General features: G+C 36.8%; 2 protein-coding genes across 2 annotated transcripts; both read left to right on the top strand.

The window, feature by feature from the left end:
• The first annotated feature begins 310 nt into the window (after nt 1–310).
• Nucleotides 311–5,458, top strand: LOC133674481 (VIN3-like protein 1). The gene is made up of 5 exons (XM_062095595.1): nt 311–533; nt 1,069–1,136; nt 2,402–3,041; nt 3,445–3,755; nt 3,856–5,458. The coding sequence occupies exons 2-5, from the start codon at nt 1,106–1,108 to the stop codon at nt 5,046–5,048; spliced, it is 2,175 nt and encodes a 724-aa protein (XP_061951579.1). The 5' UTR covers nt 311–533; nt 1,069–1,105; the 3' UTR covers nt 5,049–5,458.
• Nucleotides 5,459–10,990: 5,532 nt separating this feature from the next.
• LOC133674549 (fe-S cluster assembly factor HCF101, chloroplastic) lies at nt 10,991–17,692 on the top strand. Its single transcript, XM_062095728.1, has 16 exons — nt 10,991–11,167; nt 11,281–11,400; nt 11,637–11,779; nt 11,866–11,916; nt 12,197–12,352; nt 12,769–12,912; nt 12,990–13,132; nt 13,355–13,424; nt 13,686–13,781; nt 13,976–14,065; nt 14,189–14,242; nt 14,697–14,820; nt 14,980–15,104; nt 16,461–16,583; nt 17,103–17,171; nt 17,264–17,692. Exons 1-16 carry the CDS (start codon nt 11,098–11,100, stop codon nt 17,267–17,269), a joined length of 1,584 nt encoding a protein of 527 aa, XP_061951712.1. The 5' UTR covers nt 10,991–11,097; the 3' UTR covers nt 17,270–17,692.
• The last annotated feature ends 307 nt before the right edge of the window (nt 17,693–17,999 follow it).

Here is a 17,999-nt window from a genome sequence, read left to right as displayed (position 1 = left end):
TCTCTTATAAACAGGGAAATAAAATATTAATCTTGAAATCAATGGTGTAAGTGTTTTTGTACGAAAAATAAATATTCATGTTTTAAAATAAATAAATAAAAAGTTATAACTTCATCTACGTAATATATATATATATATATATATATATATATATATATATATATATATATATATATATATATATATATATATATATATATATAAGAAACGAAGGCCACGCGCTCAAATTGAATCAAGTGGCAGTGGTTGACGAACCTTTTCTGCTGGGCACAGCCAACACTTCTCTGTAGCAGATCCAACTGCTTCTACGCGTATTAACCGAGCGTGACTAACTTCTCCTCCTGTCTCTAAAACGTGAACAAATCTCCCTCAAGGCTCTAACTAAGAAACTAACGTAATAAATAAACTCGAAGAAAAGAAATTTCCTCTCTCTCTCTCTCTTGTTCGCCTTGGATTCGTGTCTTCTCTCATAAACCAATTCTCTTGATTTGGCTACATTGAAAAACCCTAGATTCCTCGCCCATTATCAACAGGTACTAAGTAACAACGTGCTCTCTCCCAAACCCCCCTTTCCCTTTGCTTTCGAATTTTGGTTTTGATTGTTTGTTGCCTCAGATCCGTTACTGTTCTTTTGATTTCTCAAAATTACGTGTTGATTTTTCCTGACTGAGAATTATTTAGCTCTTTTTTTCTATTTTTAAAAAATTTAGGACAATGTACGGACATCTACACACTATTTACTCTTTAATTCAGCCTTTTCTATAAGTTTAATTTATAGTAATTTATTTTTTCTTCGGTTGTTTCTGCTTATGTGTTGAGTATTATTCAATGTACTGAAAGTTTTTTTCTAATCTTCAAAGATACTATTATTATTGTTGTTGTTGTTGTTGTAGAGAGTGATAGCATTTTTCTTACAAAATTTAGTTTGCAAAGCAGTTGCTATACATTGGAATTTGTGGTGTTTTAGGTTAATGCAATTTATTTCGTTGCTTAAAAAAATTGAGAAGAACATTAAAAAAAAATTAAGTAAATTTAAAGGCATTTTGGTGTTTGAATTTATGGTGACAGGTAAGGCAGCTAAAATTAGTTTGCCGACCTGTTTAAAATGGACTTAGAGGATACATTCCTTGCTAAAGGTATGCTCTTTTATCCATTTCTATATACCAGTTGAGATCTCTATTTTTCCTTTCTATGCTCAGTTAAGAATCCAGCAGCTAGGAGCAGTGCCATGACTTACCCTTGCCATTACTCATAGCGGTTGTGGCGATTCTTAATAAGTCTTTACTTTGATGATGACATTGTTCACTTGATTTGTCAATCAGATTGTACTCATTATTGGCTGATATTCCCGTTGATTTCTTTTTTTGTGTTTTCATTCACCGGTAGCAAACCCTGTTGCCTACCCATTATTTTCAGTTGTTTGTTCATTGGGAAGGAGAAATAAAGTTTAATGTTTCTAAGCTGGATCCCTTTTGCTGATGCTGCTGCGTCTTGTTTTTCTCAGCCGTAATATGATACTGTTTTCCAATTAGATATTTAGGGTTGTATGTATTGGAGTTAGTTTTTACCAAGAAACATGGATGCCAAAACAAATTTGTGTTAATGTGTTTTACACATTTCTTGCAATTCCTGTGGGCTGGGTTATATATTGTTTCCAACTGCATGAAGAAATGGGTGATTCTGTGCAAGGTGGTTGGTAATCTATCTATTTGGTTTGGGGGAGAGTTTTTGGTTTTTTTTTTTTTTGGACTACAATGGATTCAGAAATATTGAGAAAATTTCTAGCCAAACCAATTTTGCCGGGTACAATTATGTTTTATTTCTCTGTTGCATCTTATAATTCAGAGCTTTGACAGCCTTGTTAGGTGTTTCATTGTCTGACATTCAAAGGCATTTTAGGGCTCTTAATACTTTAGTTCTCATTGTCTTGGTTTCATACTCTTTTATTTGGAGGATTAACTTGCTCTCCATTTTGCAATTCTATTTATGTGCAATGTTAACATAATTTTTCATCTGTAAAACAGTGGAGTGGTTATAAATTAGCTGACAAAGAAGGTGAAGTTTTAAAGATAAAGGCTTTTTTTTTATTTTGGTATGAAAGAGCATTGAGGTACGCACCAAATGTGGTGTTTAGAAAAAATGCCTTGATAAAGGAGAGATTTAACTAAATCGAAGGCACCAACAGGTGAAGAGATATCGAAAAGTTAAGTGGGGTTGACCTATGAAGAAAGAAAGAACCATATTACCCGCCTTGATAGTAAAACTTTATAAATATAGTTAGACAGCTTCTATCATGTTTACATGCATTAATCACATGAATTACTTACTAGAAAAAATGTGTTCTATTTTCTGCTGAAACTCCATTTTTTTTTTTTTTGGTTGGTTTGCTGTTCCTTTCCAGTTTCTGGTGTTCAAAGCCTTTCTTCCAGTGTGCAAAGCACCCCGGAAAAAAATGGCAATTCAGATGATGCTTCAAGAAGTCCAGAACTCCTTCAAGAGTTCCTAAAATCTGGTCCCAAAAAGGAACTTCTTCGAACTTGCTTGGATAAGGACAAGAAACAGACAGCTTCATCAAAAAGCAAAATGACAGAAGTTATGAAGACAGGTAACAAAACTACCAAGAAGCTGGAAACCAAAAAAGCTTCTTCCAGTCCCAACAATCAACCTTCTTCTAAGAAGCAACAAAGAAAAGGGGAAAATCCTATGAGACTTGTACCTGCTTCTGAGCAATCACCTGATTTTGGATGTTCAAACTCATGGATATGTAAAAATTCAGCTTGTAGAGCTGTTCTATCCATTGACGACACGTTTTGCAAGAGGTGCTCATGCTGTATTTGTCATTTATTTGACGACAATAAAGACCCCAGTCTCTGGTTGGTTTGCACATCCGAAAGTGGTCAGGGGGACTCCTGTGAGCTATCTTGTCATATTGAATGTGCCCTTCAACGTGAAAAGGTGGGGGTTGTTGACCTTGGCCAATTGATGCAGCTAGATGGTAGTTATTGTTGTGCTTCTTGTGGTAAAGTTTCAGGGATTCTCGGGTAAGTAAATTCCAAGCTTGTTATGGTTTCTACATTCTTGAACAAGTTGGTTTCAGTGAGCCATCTGATCAGTTATTCCAACTTTTGGTTGATGTCTTGAACTGCACAGATTTTCTCCAGTGGTAGCTTTTAACAAATTTCTCCTATATCATTTAATGAAAATTTTGTGTGTTGTTAAAAAATATTTATTTATATGGAAGAAAGTGCTTCTTAATGTGCCTTTATTGCCGGGAAATGATTATAATGATATAGACTGAGTTTAGTGATCTAATGGCTTGTCAAGAGGGTAATTTCTGTTATAGACTGTACCTGCCCGGAAGTGAAGTTGGAATAGTTTTGTATTTCTGGAATAGTTTCTTATCCATGGACTGATGTTTTGCTGTGATTTGATTAATACTGACAGAAGTTGGAAGAAGCAGCTACTTATAGCAAAGGATGCTCGTCGACTTGATGTGCTCTGTTATAGGATATACTTGAGCTACAGGCTACTTGATGGGACTTCAAGGTTTAAAGAACTGCATGAAATTGTCAAGGATGCCAAGGCCAAACTTGAAATAGAAGTGGGTCCAGTAGATGGTGTTTCTGCCAAGATGGCACGTGGCATTGTCAGCAGACTCTCTGTCGCTGGTGATGTGCAGAAACTATGCTCTCTTGCAATTGAAAAGGCTGATGAATGGCTCACTACCATCTCTAGTGCGAACCCAAATTGCAGAGGTTAGGGTTCATTATAGCATTCTCTATTGGTATCCTTATTGTTTGAAATTGTGATCTTGAAAACTTAAAATGGATAATCTAATGTTTGTCTTTTCCACAGAGGATTCCCTTCCTGCTGCTTGCAGATTCTTATTTGAAGAAGTGAAGTCCTCATCTGTTGTAATTATTTTAATTGAATTGTCTATTGCATCATCTGCTGACATTAAGGGCTATAAACTCTGGTATTGCAAGAGTAGAGAAGAGACACATGCAAAAGAACCTATTTGCGTGTTTCCAAGATCTCAGAGGAGGATTTTGATCTCTAATCTACAGCCTTGTACAGAGTATACTTTTCGGATTGTTTCTTATACAGAGGCTGGTGACTTGGGTCACTCCGAAGCAAAGTGTTTTACCAAGAGCATAGAGATAATTCACAAAAATCCCAATCCTTCAGTTGCAAGGAATAGTAAGAAAGAGAATACCATCACTGGAGGATGTACTTCTAGCTACAACAGGGATTCTGAAACTGCAACTGGAGTTAATTCTTCTGGATTCAAGGTTCGTGATCTTGGAAAGATACTCCATCTGGCTGGGGCTCAACAGCAAGGCTGCTTTGAAGGTTTTTGCAGCGCTGATACTGAAAAATGCTGTGGAGCAAGTAAACTGGTCAAGCTTCAAACTTCAGAAGATCCAGTGCCATCTGTTTCACATGGGCTAGACTTAAATGTTGTTTCCATGCCTGATTTGAATGAAGAGCTGACTCCTCCATTTGAGTCCTCCCGTGATGAGGATAATGGGTGCTCTTTGGAGCAGGCCATTGAGGCAGATGATGATGCTGCTTCTCATGAGGTAGAGAAAAATGGTTTAGCGAGATCTCATGGTAGTGGTGACTCCCAGACCTGGATGCATGGGCCAAGTGGGGAAGTGCCTACTGTTGATTCCCGGTCAGAGTTGTGCAGGAAAAGGGCTGCACACGCAAATGAAGACTTGCATGACTGTGATAGCACGTTGATAAATGGATCACCATTCCATGTGTCCAGTGGTTCAGGTTACCTGGATGAGAACTTTGAGTACTGCGTGAAGACAATCCGATGGTTGGAATGCGAGGGTCACATTAACCAGGAATTTAGATTGAAATTGCTGACATGGTTTAGCTTGAGATCAACAGAACAAGAACGTAGAGTGGTTAACACCTTCATCCAAACTTTGAACGACGATCCCAGTAGCTTGGCGGGACAGTTGGTTGATTCCTTTTCAGATATCATATCCAGCAAGAGGCCACGGAATGGTTTTTGCGGCAAGCTGTGGCATTAAATTAGGGCGGGTGATTCCAAAACACAGGATCGCCATTTGCTTCATGATTATTTTTTCAGTGCGATAAATTTCCTCTGATTGTTTTGCCGTTCTTTGTATAGGCATTTTTTTCTCAATCACTGTCGGGAGTGATTCATTTATATCACGGACAAGTTTGTCCGGCTAAAAGATTGGTTGCTGATTGCGGAGACGGTTGCATTGTTATTGGAGGGCAACGACAATGCATGAGAGGCCTTGTGTGGTGGAAGGCTTCATGCTGGGATTTGCCTGCCATATTTTAAATTGTTCTAATTACATTCTCGGTGCACTGTAGCTATGTAGGATATCTATCTGCTCGGATGCTGTTATTGTTATCTCTCCTTCTTTAAATCAGAGAAGGGTACGCTAATTTATGGCGGATTTTATTTATAGTCTTGTAGTCTACGTCGAATTTTTTTGAAATTAGTTAGTTGATTGGAAGTCAAGACTGCATTACTCTTCCTCCTGACCGAATCTTTATATAATTTGGCTGGTCGATCTCCAAAATGAATGACTGTTACGTTTAGTCAGATGCCCATTTCGAAATTAAAATAGACGTTCTTTTAAATTATTATTTTTTTGTGAAAAATTAATTTTTTTTTTGTTCTGGATTGTAATAATTTTAAAAAAATAAAAAATATTATTTTAATATATTTTAATATAAAAAATATTTTAAAAAATAATTATAACAATACAACGGTTGTACGCACAGATGCGCACAGACAAATTGTGGAATGCTAGACCAGAAAGCTCAGGAGATTTATCGAGCGCAATACAAACAAAGTGTTTTACTTCCACTATGCATATAAACTAGCCATGGCCATCTATCCAATGCATTGACTCGTTAAATTATATATTATGATCCGGGCTCTTTTTATTGGCCCTTTGGGATTTGTTTCTTCCTTTATTTATTTATTGGCTCTGTTTTAGTTATGCTATAGGTTTTTATTGATTTTTATTTCTTAGTATCAAGATGATTGTAAATTGTTTTTGTAATTTTTATTATATAATAAAATAAATAAATTAATTTAATTCAGTGGAATCCGTAATTCCAGTCATGGATTTGACGAGTTGATTAAAATGAACTTAACTCTTTTTTTTTCTTTGATTTTTTTTTCTATCTAGTTGATAAAGTCATGTGATGACAATTTCTATACAATTTAATTTAAAATTTAAACTAAGCAAGACTTTGGTTAAAAAAATTAAAATTAAAATTGTTATATTAAATTTAATGATAATGAAAAACAAATCTGAAAATCTATTATTTTTTTTTTTACATTCCAACAATTTTTGGTTAAAGCTACAGATGGGAAAAGTTAACCTAGTACATTGCCAAATTAATTACCTAGATAAGCCTCCCTGCATTCTGAACACGATGTATATATTCTTAATACGTGCAATAAAAAAAACAAAAGAAAAGGCATAAAAAAAACACATAAATATGCTCTTCAAATGAAAAAAAGTAAAATCTAAATTAATTTTGTGATTTTTAATTAGTTATTTAATTGAGAATTCTTACTCTAAATAAAATAAAATTAAACTTTTTAATTTTTTTATGAGTGTTTAAACTTGTATGACCGTTTTAACCAACTGCTTCTATAACAAACTTAAGGAGAAAGTAAATGATGAAGAGAGCTTTTACACAAAGAATTTGAGAAGCTTATTTGCATTCAGCTAAAAAATAATAGTCATGTACAATATTACTTATATACAATTAACTTAACAAACTATTTTGTCTCTTATGGTGAAGGGGCTCTCAACTAATTAATCAAAACAGAATTCATTTGGTTGCAGCACATTTGTGCTGCTGGTGTGGTGCTGACAGTCTGTTTATTTGTTGCTTGATTTACGTTGCATGGCATGATGTTGATGATGTTTGTTGCTGTTGTTACTTTGCTGGTGTGATGCTGGCCATGCTCTTTATTTGTTGCGTTGGTGGACACTGCAGGGCACTCTGCTGATGTAGTCTCTAACGCTGCAGGGCACTCTGCTGAGGTGGTCTCTTATATCCCCCCACAAGATGGAGAATAGAGATTAACTATTCCCATGTAGGACAGATGCTGTTGTAGAATAGAACAAGGGAGAGCTTTTGTAAAAATATCTGATAACTGTCTGTGAGAAGCAACATGAGTAGTGGTGATGAGGCTGGCTTGTATCTTGTCACGAATGAGATGGCAGTCTAGTTCAATATGCTTTATCCGTTCGTGAAAGACTGGATTGGTAGCAATATGAAGAGCAACTTGGTTATCACAGTAAAGTTGAGCAGCTTGAGGGTGAGGAAGACAGAGGTCCTGAAGGAGATATCGCAGCCAAGTTAATTCTGAGCAAGTGGAAGCCATAAAGCGGTTTTCAGCCTCAGCTGATGAGCGGGAGACAATAGATTGTTTCTTGGATTTCCAAAAAATGAGAGTCTCCAAGAAATATACAATAACCCGTGACTGGTCTTCTAGTGTCAGGGCAGGAAGCCCAATCAGAGTCACAGAATGCTTTGAGTTGAATCTGTGAGGAAGAAGGCAATAAAATACATTGTCCAGGTGCATATTTAATATATCAAAGAACACGATAAGTTGTGGCTAGATGTATGTTGGTAGGTGTATCCATGTATTGACTAAGGATCTGGACAGGATAACAAATATCAGGCTTAGTGATCGTGAGGTATAAAAGGCGACCAATAAGACGACGATATGAGCTGGGATTTGACAAAGGAGCTCCAAATGTTTTGTTGAGCTTAAAGTTCTGCTCGATAGGCAGCTTGAGGGGTTTGCTGGCCAAGGTTCCTGAATCAGCCAAGATGTCTAAGGCATACTTTCTCTGACATAAATGAATACCTTTAGATGATCGAGCAACTTCTAAGCCAAGAAAATAGAGTAAAAAGCCAAGGTCTTTGATTTTAAATTGTTTGTGTAGGAAGGATTTAAGGGATGCGATGGAAGAGGAACAATTGTCAGCAACAATTATATCATCAACATAAACCAGTAAGGCAGTAAACAAATTGTTATCCACTTTAGTAAATAGGCTATAATCAGCTTTGGATTGTGTAAAACCAAAAGCAATGAAAGAAAGAGAAAATTTGGAATACCACTGGCGTGAGGATTGCTCGAGTCCATATAGACTTTTGAGAAGTTTGCAGGCTTGATTGGCCCCGCCTACAGAATAACCAGGTGGTTTGCGCATATATATTTTTTCTTTCAAGTCACTGTGAAGAAAGGCATTGTTGACGTCAAATTGTAAGAGACACCATCATTTGATTGCTGCAATGGAAAGTAAGACCCTAAAAGTAACAAGCTTTGCGACATGAGAGAAAGTTTCGGTGTAATTAATACCTGCCTTCTGATATTTGCTAAAGGACAAACATAGCAAGATTGTTTACTGATATTTAAGATGTTGTTCTTGACTACAGGGTCTATAATTGAAGACATAATAGGGGAGGATGGATGTCCTAGACGATAGTGCCATAAATTGGCAGTAGTGTGGTGATGGGAAACAGAAGCTGCAATAGAGTTTATAGAAAAATGAGATAGTGTATTTGCTAGGAGAGAAGGGGAGAAGTTGGTGTTGACAAAATGATAGAGTTCATTCCTCACTTCACCCTTCCCAACCATTGTCCAAGAGAAAAGGTCGTGAATAACACAGAGATTAAAGAGAAAGATGATAGAACATGTAAGATTAGTCATCAGCTTTTTGACAAAGATTAAATTAAAAGTAAAAGAAGGAACACACAAAACTTGTGTGAGGCAAATAGAGGGAGTTAATTGGATGGTGCTAGTGTGTGTAGCAGGAACATGTGTTTCATTTGGTAATGCAACAGAATGAGAGGCAGTAGAGACAATGATAGTGAAAAAGGAGGGGCAGCAAACCATATGGTTTGTTGCGCCTGTGTCAATGACCAAGGTATAGGATGGGATGAGGATGTAGTGTGTGTGTGAGCATTTAAACAGTAGTGTATACCAGAGATATGAGGAGCGAGAGGTGTATGGAGTCGCGATGAGGTCTGAGTAGTGGTAGATGTCCCTGGTGGAAGTAGAGCCATGAGTTGAGTGTATTGATCCTTAGTTAAACCAATACGAGTGTCACTGATATCTGCAATATTGGTAGCAAGAGTGGAAATTGATCGTGCTGCAAGAACATGAGAACTTCTGGACTTAGAGAATAATTTGTGGCCAGGAGGGTAGCCATTCAACTTGTAACATTTTTCTACTGCATGGCCAGTGAAGTTGCAATGTGAACATATAGGGGCTTCAGTATTGCCAACTTTGAAGCAAGTTTCAAGTGTGTGTTTGGTAATTTTGCAGTGAGTGCAGTAGGTTCTTTCCTTTTTGTATTTAGAATGGGATGGAAACTTGGTAATGAAGGAAGAGGGTTTTCTAATGGCAAAGGCCATAGCATCATGTTGTGTGGAGTTAGAGGTAAGCTGATGCTGACGTTCTTACTGTTATATGATAGAGAAAACTCGAGTAATGATGGGGATGAGATCAAACAACATGATTTGATCCTATATGGGAGAATAAGAATCGTTTAAACCTATCAAAAATTAGAAAACATTGTCACGTTGATAACGTTCAGATATAGTCTTCATGGTTCCGCAGCTATAAGATGGTATGGGATCATAGATCAATGTTTCATCCCAAAGGGTTTTGAGCTTGCCATAGTAAACACTCACAGGATCAATCTCTTGTAAGAGGTTAGCTAAACTCTTGCACAGTTGGTAAATGCGTGGTTCATTTTGATGAGAGAATTTATCTTGTAGGTTGAGCCAAACATCTCGAGCACTGTTGATAAATGCTATGCTAGACCTGATAGAGTTACTGATAGAGTTCTAGAGCCATGAAACCACCATGTCATTACATCGCTCAAACAAATCAAAAAGAGGATCTTCTTGATCAGTTGGCTAGCTGATAGTTCCTGTGATGAATGCTAATTTGTTATTGGCACGAAGAGCTCTTTGCATTGCATGAGACCAGGTTGCATAGTTGTCGCCAGTGAGTAAGACTGTGACCAAAATTATGGTTGGATTGTCACCAATATCTAACCGAAAGGGATTGCTGTGACTGTGAAGGTTCAAATATTGATTAACATTTTGTGTATGGTTGGTGTTTGGGTTATGTGGTGTGTTTGGGGAAGATTGATCTTCCAATGAAGCCTCCATGGATAAAGCTCTCTATTGCTCTGATACCATATAACAAACTGAAGGAGAAAGTAAATGATGAAGAGAGCTTTTACACGAAGGATTTGAGAAGCTTATTTGTATTTAGCTCAAAAATAATAGTCATGTACAATATTACTTATATACAATTAACTTAACAAACTATTTTGTCTCTTATGGTGAAGAGGCCCTCAACTAATTAATCAAAACAGAATTCATTTGGTTACAGCACATTTATGCTGCTAATGTGGTGCTGACAATCCGTTTATTTGTTGCTTGATTTATGCTGCATGGCATGCTGTTAATGATGTTTGTTGGTGCTGTTACTATGCTAGTGTGATGCTGGCCATGCTCTTTATTTGTTGCGTTGATGGACACTGCAAGACACTCTGCTGATGTAGTCTCTAACACTGCATGATACTCTGCTGAGGTGGTCTCTAATAGCTTCTCTTTATCATTTAAAACTCTTTTATTATGATTAATTTTATTATATTTGATCAGTTTCAGTTTTTTATCTTTTTTATTTTATTTAGATTATTCATTATTATCCTATTATTGACATGAGAAAATTTATTTATTTAGTGTAAATATGTTGTTTTAACGACGAGCTACTATTCAAGATCCAGGGAATCGGAAAAATTCACTGAAAAAAAAATTGTGTGTGGGGCTGGGCGCCTGGCAGGGAGACAAACAAAGAAGAAAGAGAGGCAAGAGGTAAACGCCGTCGTTGCAGGAATGAGTTTAAATTTTTTTTATGCTGTTTATATCCATCCATCCGCATCATTAAGCCACGAGAACGTGAGGCTCAAAACGCCCACTCACTGCTTGCTTTCTGCTACAAGGATCTCTCCCTTCTCCCTCCCTCCCTTCCAATCCTTCCCACTCAAAATGCAACTTCTCTATGCTCCAACCTGCCATAACCTCTCCTTGCGAAGCTTACACACGCGACCAAAAGAAGGTAACGTAACACACTAACTTCAATATTCGCTACTCCGTTGAGATTATTTTTCTTTTATAGTGTTTTTGAGGTAGCTTTTGAATTCCAAGAATGGATTGCGGTCTCTGTTGCAGGGTTGTTCTCATCTCTAGAGAAATGGCTTCATTTATCTGTTAACAATCAGCCTTGTAAACTACCACCTCGTAAATGCTTCTACCTGAAGAAAACCAGAGCTCTTAATTCTTCTGTTCAAGGTAATCTTTCTTTCTTTTATTATTATAATGTAGAGACTCCATTTTGTAAGCCATCGATCTAGATTATTGCCCTTGTAGTCCAGTTTGCCTTCTTAATTCAGTACAGCTCTGGAGTTTGAAGTGTACTTCTTTATCTTGCTTAATATTTTTGTAGTCATTTGCGTCATCCTGTTTTTTTTTTCTGGTATTATTTTTGGTTGTATATCTTACACAATATTCCTTTGGGTGTTATGTAGCTGGCGGTTCTGGAGTATCAACAAGGAATGCTGAGAGTGATGTGCTGAAAGCGTTGTCTCAGATTATTGATCCAGACTTTGGAACTGATATTGTCTCTTGTGGTTTCGTGAAAGATCTCAATATTGATGAAGCTCAAGGAGAGGTTGATTCGAACACGAGATCCAAAGTTTCCTTGATATGCATAAAAAGTATAATGTCGTTGCTGAAACGTTTGCTATATTACGTCAGGTCTCATTTCGGTTGGAGCTCACAACACCAGCATGTCCAGTCAAAGACATGGTAAATGACACTATCATCACTCTTTGATAGTGAAAATGTGTGGATGACTTTTTGATGAGTAACAATCAAAATCCCATTTATTTTCTTCTTTGTAACCCCTGTCCCTAGTATTAATTGGTCTCCACGCACATGATTTAGAAACTTTCTGTTTCCAGTGACCTTCTTTTGTTCTTTGATCCTATAGAAATCTTTTCAACTCTGTAGAGTCTTTGATAAGATCGTCAATGTAGATGGTTTGCAATTGTGGTGTAGTAAGTATGACAAGATTTGATTGCAACAGTTTGAGCAGAAGGCAAATGAGGTGGTAGCCTTGCTTCCATGGGTCAAGAACGTCAAAGTGACGATGTCAGCACAGCCTGCCAGACCAGTTTATGCAGGGCAACTTCCCCAAGGGTTGCAGACAATTTCAAATATTATCGCAGTTTCAAGTTGCAAGGTAAGCTTCCTATAAACTTTGGCTGCTTTTCTTGCTTTATATTTGATTATATAAGGATTGGCTCTTTATTACTTCTGACAATTGCTAGAAGTTAATAAAGACTCGACTCTGACACCTCATGTGCTTCAAACATATCGGCATGATATTATATGGGGTACCCTGTTCATTTAAAGTACGTTACATTAACATTGTTTTTAAGTTCCGATTTTTTGTGCACAATCCTGAATACGAAGTGCTTTAGTTACTAAGAGATTGTAACATAAGTTATCATTTCCCCTTGGTTTTTGATGGGAAAAGTAGAAATCATGCTTCATGGATCGTGCCATCTGCTGCGCCATCATGTCTTTGGTTACTGAAACTAAAATTAATGTGTACAGTATCGTTTCTATGACTGTTATTTGTGAAAAGTTGTGCAGGGAGGCGTTGGGAAATCAACTGTAGCAGTAAATCTTGCATATACTTTGGCTGGTATGGGTGCTAGAGTAGGCATTTTTGATGCTGATGTCTATGGTCCAAGTTTACCGACAATGGTTTCCCCGGAAAACCGATTGCTGGAGATGGTAGTATTTTTAAAATGAACTCTTTTCTACAGCAATTTGATTATGCTGCAATTACAAATGCATAAGAACTTCTACAGAATCCGGAGAAGAGAACTATCATTCCAACTGAATACTTGGGAGTCAAGTTGGTATCTTTTGGATTTGCTGGACAAGGGCGGGCAATAATGCGAGGTCCAATGGTTTCTGGGGTCATCGATCAACTACTGACCACCACTGAATGGTATGTTGTGGCTCTAAATAAAAGTCAGAACTTGTGTAGCAGAAACACTAATTAAAGGAGCTTGATAATATTGCTGTTTCAGATGTTTGTGGGTTTCAGTTCTACAGCAGTTCACATTTCGACTTTTCCCTATAAACTACTATACGATTGATATTACAAATTTAATTTTCAGTTCATTTTATTAATTTCACAGATTCACATCTTAAATATATCTCAATGCAGGGGAGAGCTGGATTACCTTGTTATTGACATGCCTCCAGGAACTGGTGATATACAGCTAACTTTATGCCAGGTTTTGCCACCCCCCCTGGTTTCCATTTCTCTTTCTTTTTATTTATTTATTTATTGAGAAATGGTGTGTGTTTTCACCTTCATGGCTCAACTGATATTACCCGTTGAATGTGCTTTAGCTTTTAATTGTTGTTGATGTGAGTTATAATTATCTATAGGCAAATGTAGAAAGAAAAGGAAAAGACTGTGCTGAAATGTGCTTTTTGCATGGCATCTCCTATGCTTAATTTCCGCAATTCAGCTGAATAAAATAAATTTTCAGGTAGTCCCATTAACTGCTGCTGTTATTGTTACCACACCCCAAAAGCTAGCATTCATCGATGTTGCCAAAGGAGTTCGCATGTTTTCAAAGCTTAAGGTTTGGTTCGTTTCTTCATTACAATCACCCTGGAATTGTTTTTCAACATGTATACACACACACACTCACATACATGGAGGTAGAAATTATCTGTATGGAGATGAAAATACTCATGAACATGATGTAAGAGAACTAAAAAATATGTACGATACTTGTTACCTTTACATATTCATGTTGTCTATTCAAGTGTACAGGTGCCATGCGTTGCTGTAGTAGAGAATATGTGCCACTTCGATGCCGATGGGAAGCGCTATTACCCATTTGGTAGAGGTTCAGGTTCTCAGGCATGCTCATTATCCAAAAATCTAATTTTCTATTAATATGATATCAATGCGGATAATTCATTCATTATCAATAATGTTTAGCAGATGCGGATATTTCACTGTTTTCTTATTACATATTTGCAGGTTGTCCAGCAGTTTGGAATCCCTCATCTGTTTGATCTTCCGATTAGACCAACTGTACGCCCTATATAAGTGTTCTTATCGTCGGTTATACTTGAAATCTACTTGGCTACATACTTTAAACTTCTTTCATGTAATCTGTTTAGATAGATTACTGGATAGGCATTACTTTCATATTGTGAACTTGCTAGATTCCTGCACTCAGGGCTGAAATTCTCTTCTTTATCTCGGATAATTTCCCTTTCCCAAAAGTATTCTAAATTAGTTATGTTTGGCACTGTGACCTCTGTGCATCTAATTTTGGTTACAATCATTGAACAAATTCCGTCCTGCACGAGCATGCCATAAGATCTTTACATTCAAATTAGATAGTTTCAATGTCAAAGTGTTCGCGATTTTTAGTGCTGCACTTTAACTTCATTATAGCCTTTTATTACTCCATTAGAAATTTAAAAACATATGCTGAAAATGATTAAGCAAACTATAATTTTTCACTCCATCATCTGTGCAGCTATCTGCTTCTGGAGATGGTGGAATGCCTGAAGTGGCGGCTGATCCTCAAGGTGAAGTGGCAAAAATATTTCAGAACCTTGGAATTTGTGTTGTGCAACAGTGTGCCAAGATTCGCCAACAAGGTACACTGAAAAATATTCTGTACCCTGGTGTTTTGGTACAAGAAAGCAAAAAACTTTTGTACCAAAATTGAAATCTTAAGTATTTGGGAACTTTAATTGCGATACTTTCAATACTTTCTTGCTGGAAATAAAATTCCTTTTATGTTATGTTCATTCTAGTGTCAACAGCTGTCACCTATGATAAATCAATCAGGGCAATTAAGGTGAAGGTGCCGGATTCAGAGGAAGAGTTCCTTTTGCATCCTGCAACAGTGAGACGGAATGATCGCTCTGCCCAAAGTGTGGTATGTTATGATGCAACTAATTCATCTTTTTAAGATACGTAATACCATCTACGCCCACATTTACAATGATAACAGACTCGATGATGGTACATTGCCATTAAGAATAGAACAAGCCATTATATTTTGAAACAAAGCTACCACTGGCATTTATTAAAAAGAAATCAATGGAGCCAACGACTGCTTAGTTCAATGGTAAAGACATTAATTTTACTTGAGAAGATAGTAGATTTCATAATAAATTGCTTTTCTTTTGGTTAAAAGTAGTAGGTTTTTGCATTATTTTAAAAGAAAATCACCTTCTTTTTAAAGTAGCATGTGTTTTTGTTTCGAAGCAAAACAGATCTTAACCAAGCTCTGGTTTTACACCACAAGAAGGTAAAAGCTACTTTAAAAGTGTACAGCAACACCAAACAGGCACTTTGAGAACTGTCAAAAACAAGATAGCTTCATGCATCTGAGGGATGACTTTTTTTATTGCAAACATAATCTCTTCATGCTCCAGAAAAAGCTGAAATTCTAACTGTCAAATCAAAATCAAGAGGTAACTCGTTCAATCCAAGAGTGTCTCGTTCATTGGAGTTAGCTAAGACCAACAAAACTTTTGTTTATTATTTTTTTGAAGAGTGGAACTTCGGTGACATGATGTAATTGGAGAAGTACTAGAGTCCAAATCGTTGTTCCTTTTATTTCTTTTCCTTCACCCCTAGGTTTTTTTATACTGTGTTAAGCCTGCAGCACATGTTCATTTGATAACATGATGTGATTGTGGAAGTAGTACTGTCCAAAATAGGAGCAAAACTCAACGACTGGAAAACAGTAGAAAGCTATCTATTTTGATCCCCAAAATACAATGAAATTGGGAAAAGGCAGAGGAAAGGGGTGAAAGAAAACCAGACAAAGAAATCAACAAGAACCAATGTCGATGAAGGAAAAAAGTAGTATTTCAACGTTCCAATTCAGATTTTCTAGGAAGCACTGCATACAGTGATGATCTGATTATTTCTTATCATGTAACTTGTCGCATAACACTCGCCAAGAAATCTGCAGACAGAAGTAAACAGGTTTCTGCTAAACAAAGTAGATAAAAGTCAAAAGCTTGTGACTGGTGACTTGAAAGACAAAGTAGTAGATTGAACGGAAAGTAGAAGGATCCTAATTCTATATTAGACAATTTGACTAATGATTAGAGTGCCAAAAAAAAACTCTAGCAAGAAGACCAGCCTTGAGAAAGTCTTATTATGGTCGAATTCAATTGTTATTATCATAAACTCACACATAATCTCAATATGTTGTTCCTCTGCTGTTTGCTGGCTGCCTCCCTTGGCCCTGTCTTTTTCCCCTCCCTCTCTGAAATAGGATGAATGGACCGGGGAGCAAAAACTGCAATATGCTGATGTTCCAGAAGATATTGAACCTGAAGAAATTCGGCCTATGGGAAACTACGCTGTGCAAATAACATGGCCGGATGGATTTAGCCAGGTGACATGATGTCCTCCATATCTTACTCGCTAAATAAATATTTCTATGGTAAACTATTATGATTGTTGCTGAATTATATGTTTCTGACAAGTGCTGTTACCACACAAGGCAAGTTCTCTCCTTTTGATTGGTGTATGATTTTTTGGATTCTTTTACGGGTTAGAATATTATCAAATTGCTACCTAAATATACATGGCCACGTTCAAATCTATGATTATAAACAGTTCATGAATATGGCATCCTATATTCTTAACACAAACCATATTTTGTAGTTGTCACCTCTCATCAGAACGAAGTTATGACTGCGTAGTGGGTGGTTCAATTGCCATGCTACAACAGTTTCATGTGTGCCACCCGTAATAACCATAACTTCCAGGAGAAAAAAGAAATCAAATGAACAGTTTTTTTCTATTCTGATAAGAGATAGGTCTATTTCAGTAATCACTTTAGAAAGGGCCCTCCTGTGTTCCAGTCTCTGTGCTCAAATTTTCATCATTTAGTACTCTTGATGTCATGCAGATTGCTCCGTATGATCAGTTACAAACAATGGAACGATTGGTTGACGTTCCTGAACCGGCTCCAATTGGGGTATGTTAACACATATCTGTACATGCCAATTGTTTTCTACATAGCACCTTGTCGAAAAAATTATGAGGTTTGCATCCTCCGGGCTTCTGCAGGCATGATTTGGTTGGTGAAGTTGAATAGAGACTGCATGAACCAGAAAAGATAGAAAGAAGAAGAAGAAGACAGCACCACAAATCTTCCCAAACTCAGTTACCCTCAGGTGAAATATTGTACTGGAGCTGGTAGAAGCTCTCGAAGTGCATTGTCTCTGGCCTGTTTGCCTCACCCTCTCGAGTGATTCTCAGGGACAGTTGTACAGCCCAAATGTTGTAGTAGAAAAACTATCAAAAGCATCCGATTCCAGTTAGATTTCCCTTTTATATCGTCAGTTTTGACTATATGATTTGGTCTGGACGTGTTTCGTTTGCTTATCCGCTCTCCTTGGAACCATCTGTTTGTATATCAAAGAAATCGAGTCTCTGTTGAATGGTAAAACAACCATCTGCATTACAATACAACCATCAGGCAGGCGTCTTTATTAACAGAGCCTAATGAGAGTGGCGTGCAGATGCTCTGTTTTTTACGACTTTTTTTTTTCATAGCAAACAAACACTTCACTATGGTCTACGGATTTTCTTTATATTTAATTTTTTTAAATATAGTATAATGACTATTATTCTTAAAATTAAAATTCTTATAACTTGACTATTATATTTCTTATTTTATAATGGTTTTTCATAATAATAATTATTTGTTTCAAAGATAATATAATTCTTTAATAAATAACAAAAAATAAAAAATGTTGTTAAGCCCATTAGTGGCTTTGCCACTTTCGAGTAGCACCGAAAT

Source organism: Populus nigra, chromosome 15, assembly GCF_951802175.1.
Source record: "Populus nigra chromosome 15, ddPopNigr1.1, whole genome shotgun sequence".
Classification (NCBI taxonomy): Eukaryota; Viridiplantae; Streptophyta; class Magnoliopsida; order Malpighiales; family Salicaceae; genus Populus; species Populus nigra.
This window is presented reverse-complemented; position numbering and strand designations above follow the sequence as displayed.

Bases quoted from the DNA above. Each gene is read 5' to 3' on its own strand.
- LOC133674481 (XM_062095595.1), top strand. From the start codon at position 1,106: ATGGACTTAGAGGATACATTCCTTGCTAAAG. The intron at 1,137-2,401 runs GTATGCTCTTTT...GTTCCTTTCCAG, and splicing joins GGATACATTCCTTGCTAAAG to TTTCTGGTGTTCAAAGCCTT. The intron at 3,042-3,444 runs GTAAGTAAATTC...TAATACTGACAG, and splicing joins AAAGTTTCAGGGATTCTCGG to AAGTTGGAAGAAGCAGCTAC.
- LOC133674549 (XM_062095728.1), top strand. From the start codon at position 11,098: ATGCAACTTCTCTATGCTCCAACCTGCCATAACCTCTCCTTGCGAAGC. The intron at 13,133-13,354 runs GTATGTTGTGGC...ATCTCAATGCAG, and splicing joins CTACTGACCACCACTGAATG to GGGAGAGCTGGATTACCTTG. The intron at 13,782-13,975 runs GTTTGGTTCGTT...TCAAGTGTACAG, and splicing joins GCATGTTTTCAAAGCTTAAG to GTGCCATGCGTTGCTGTAGT.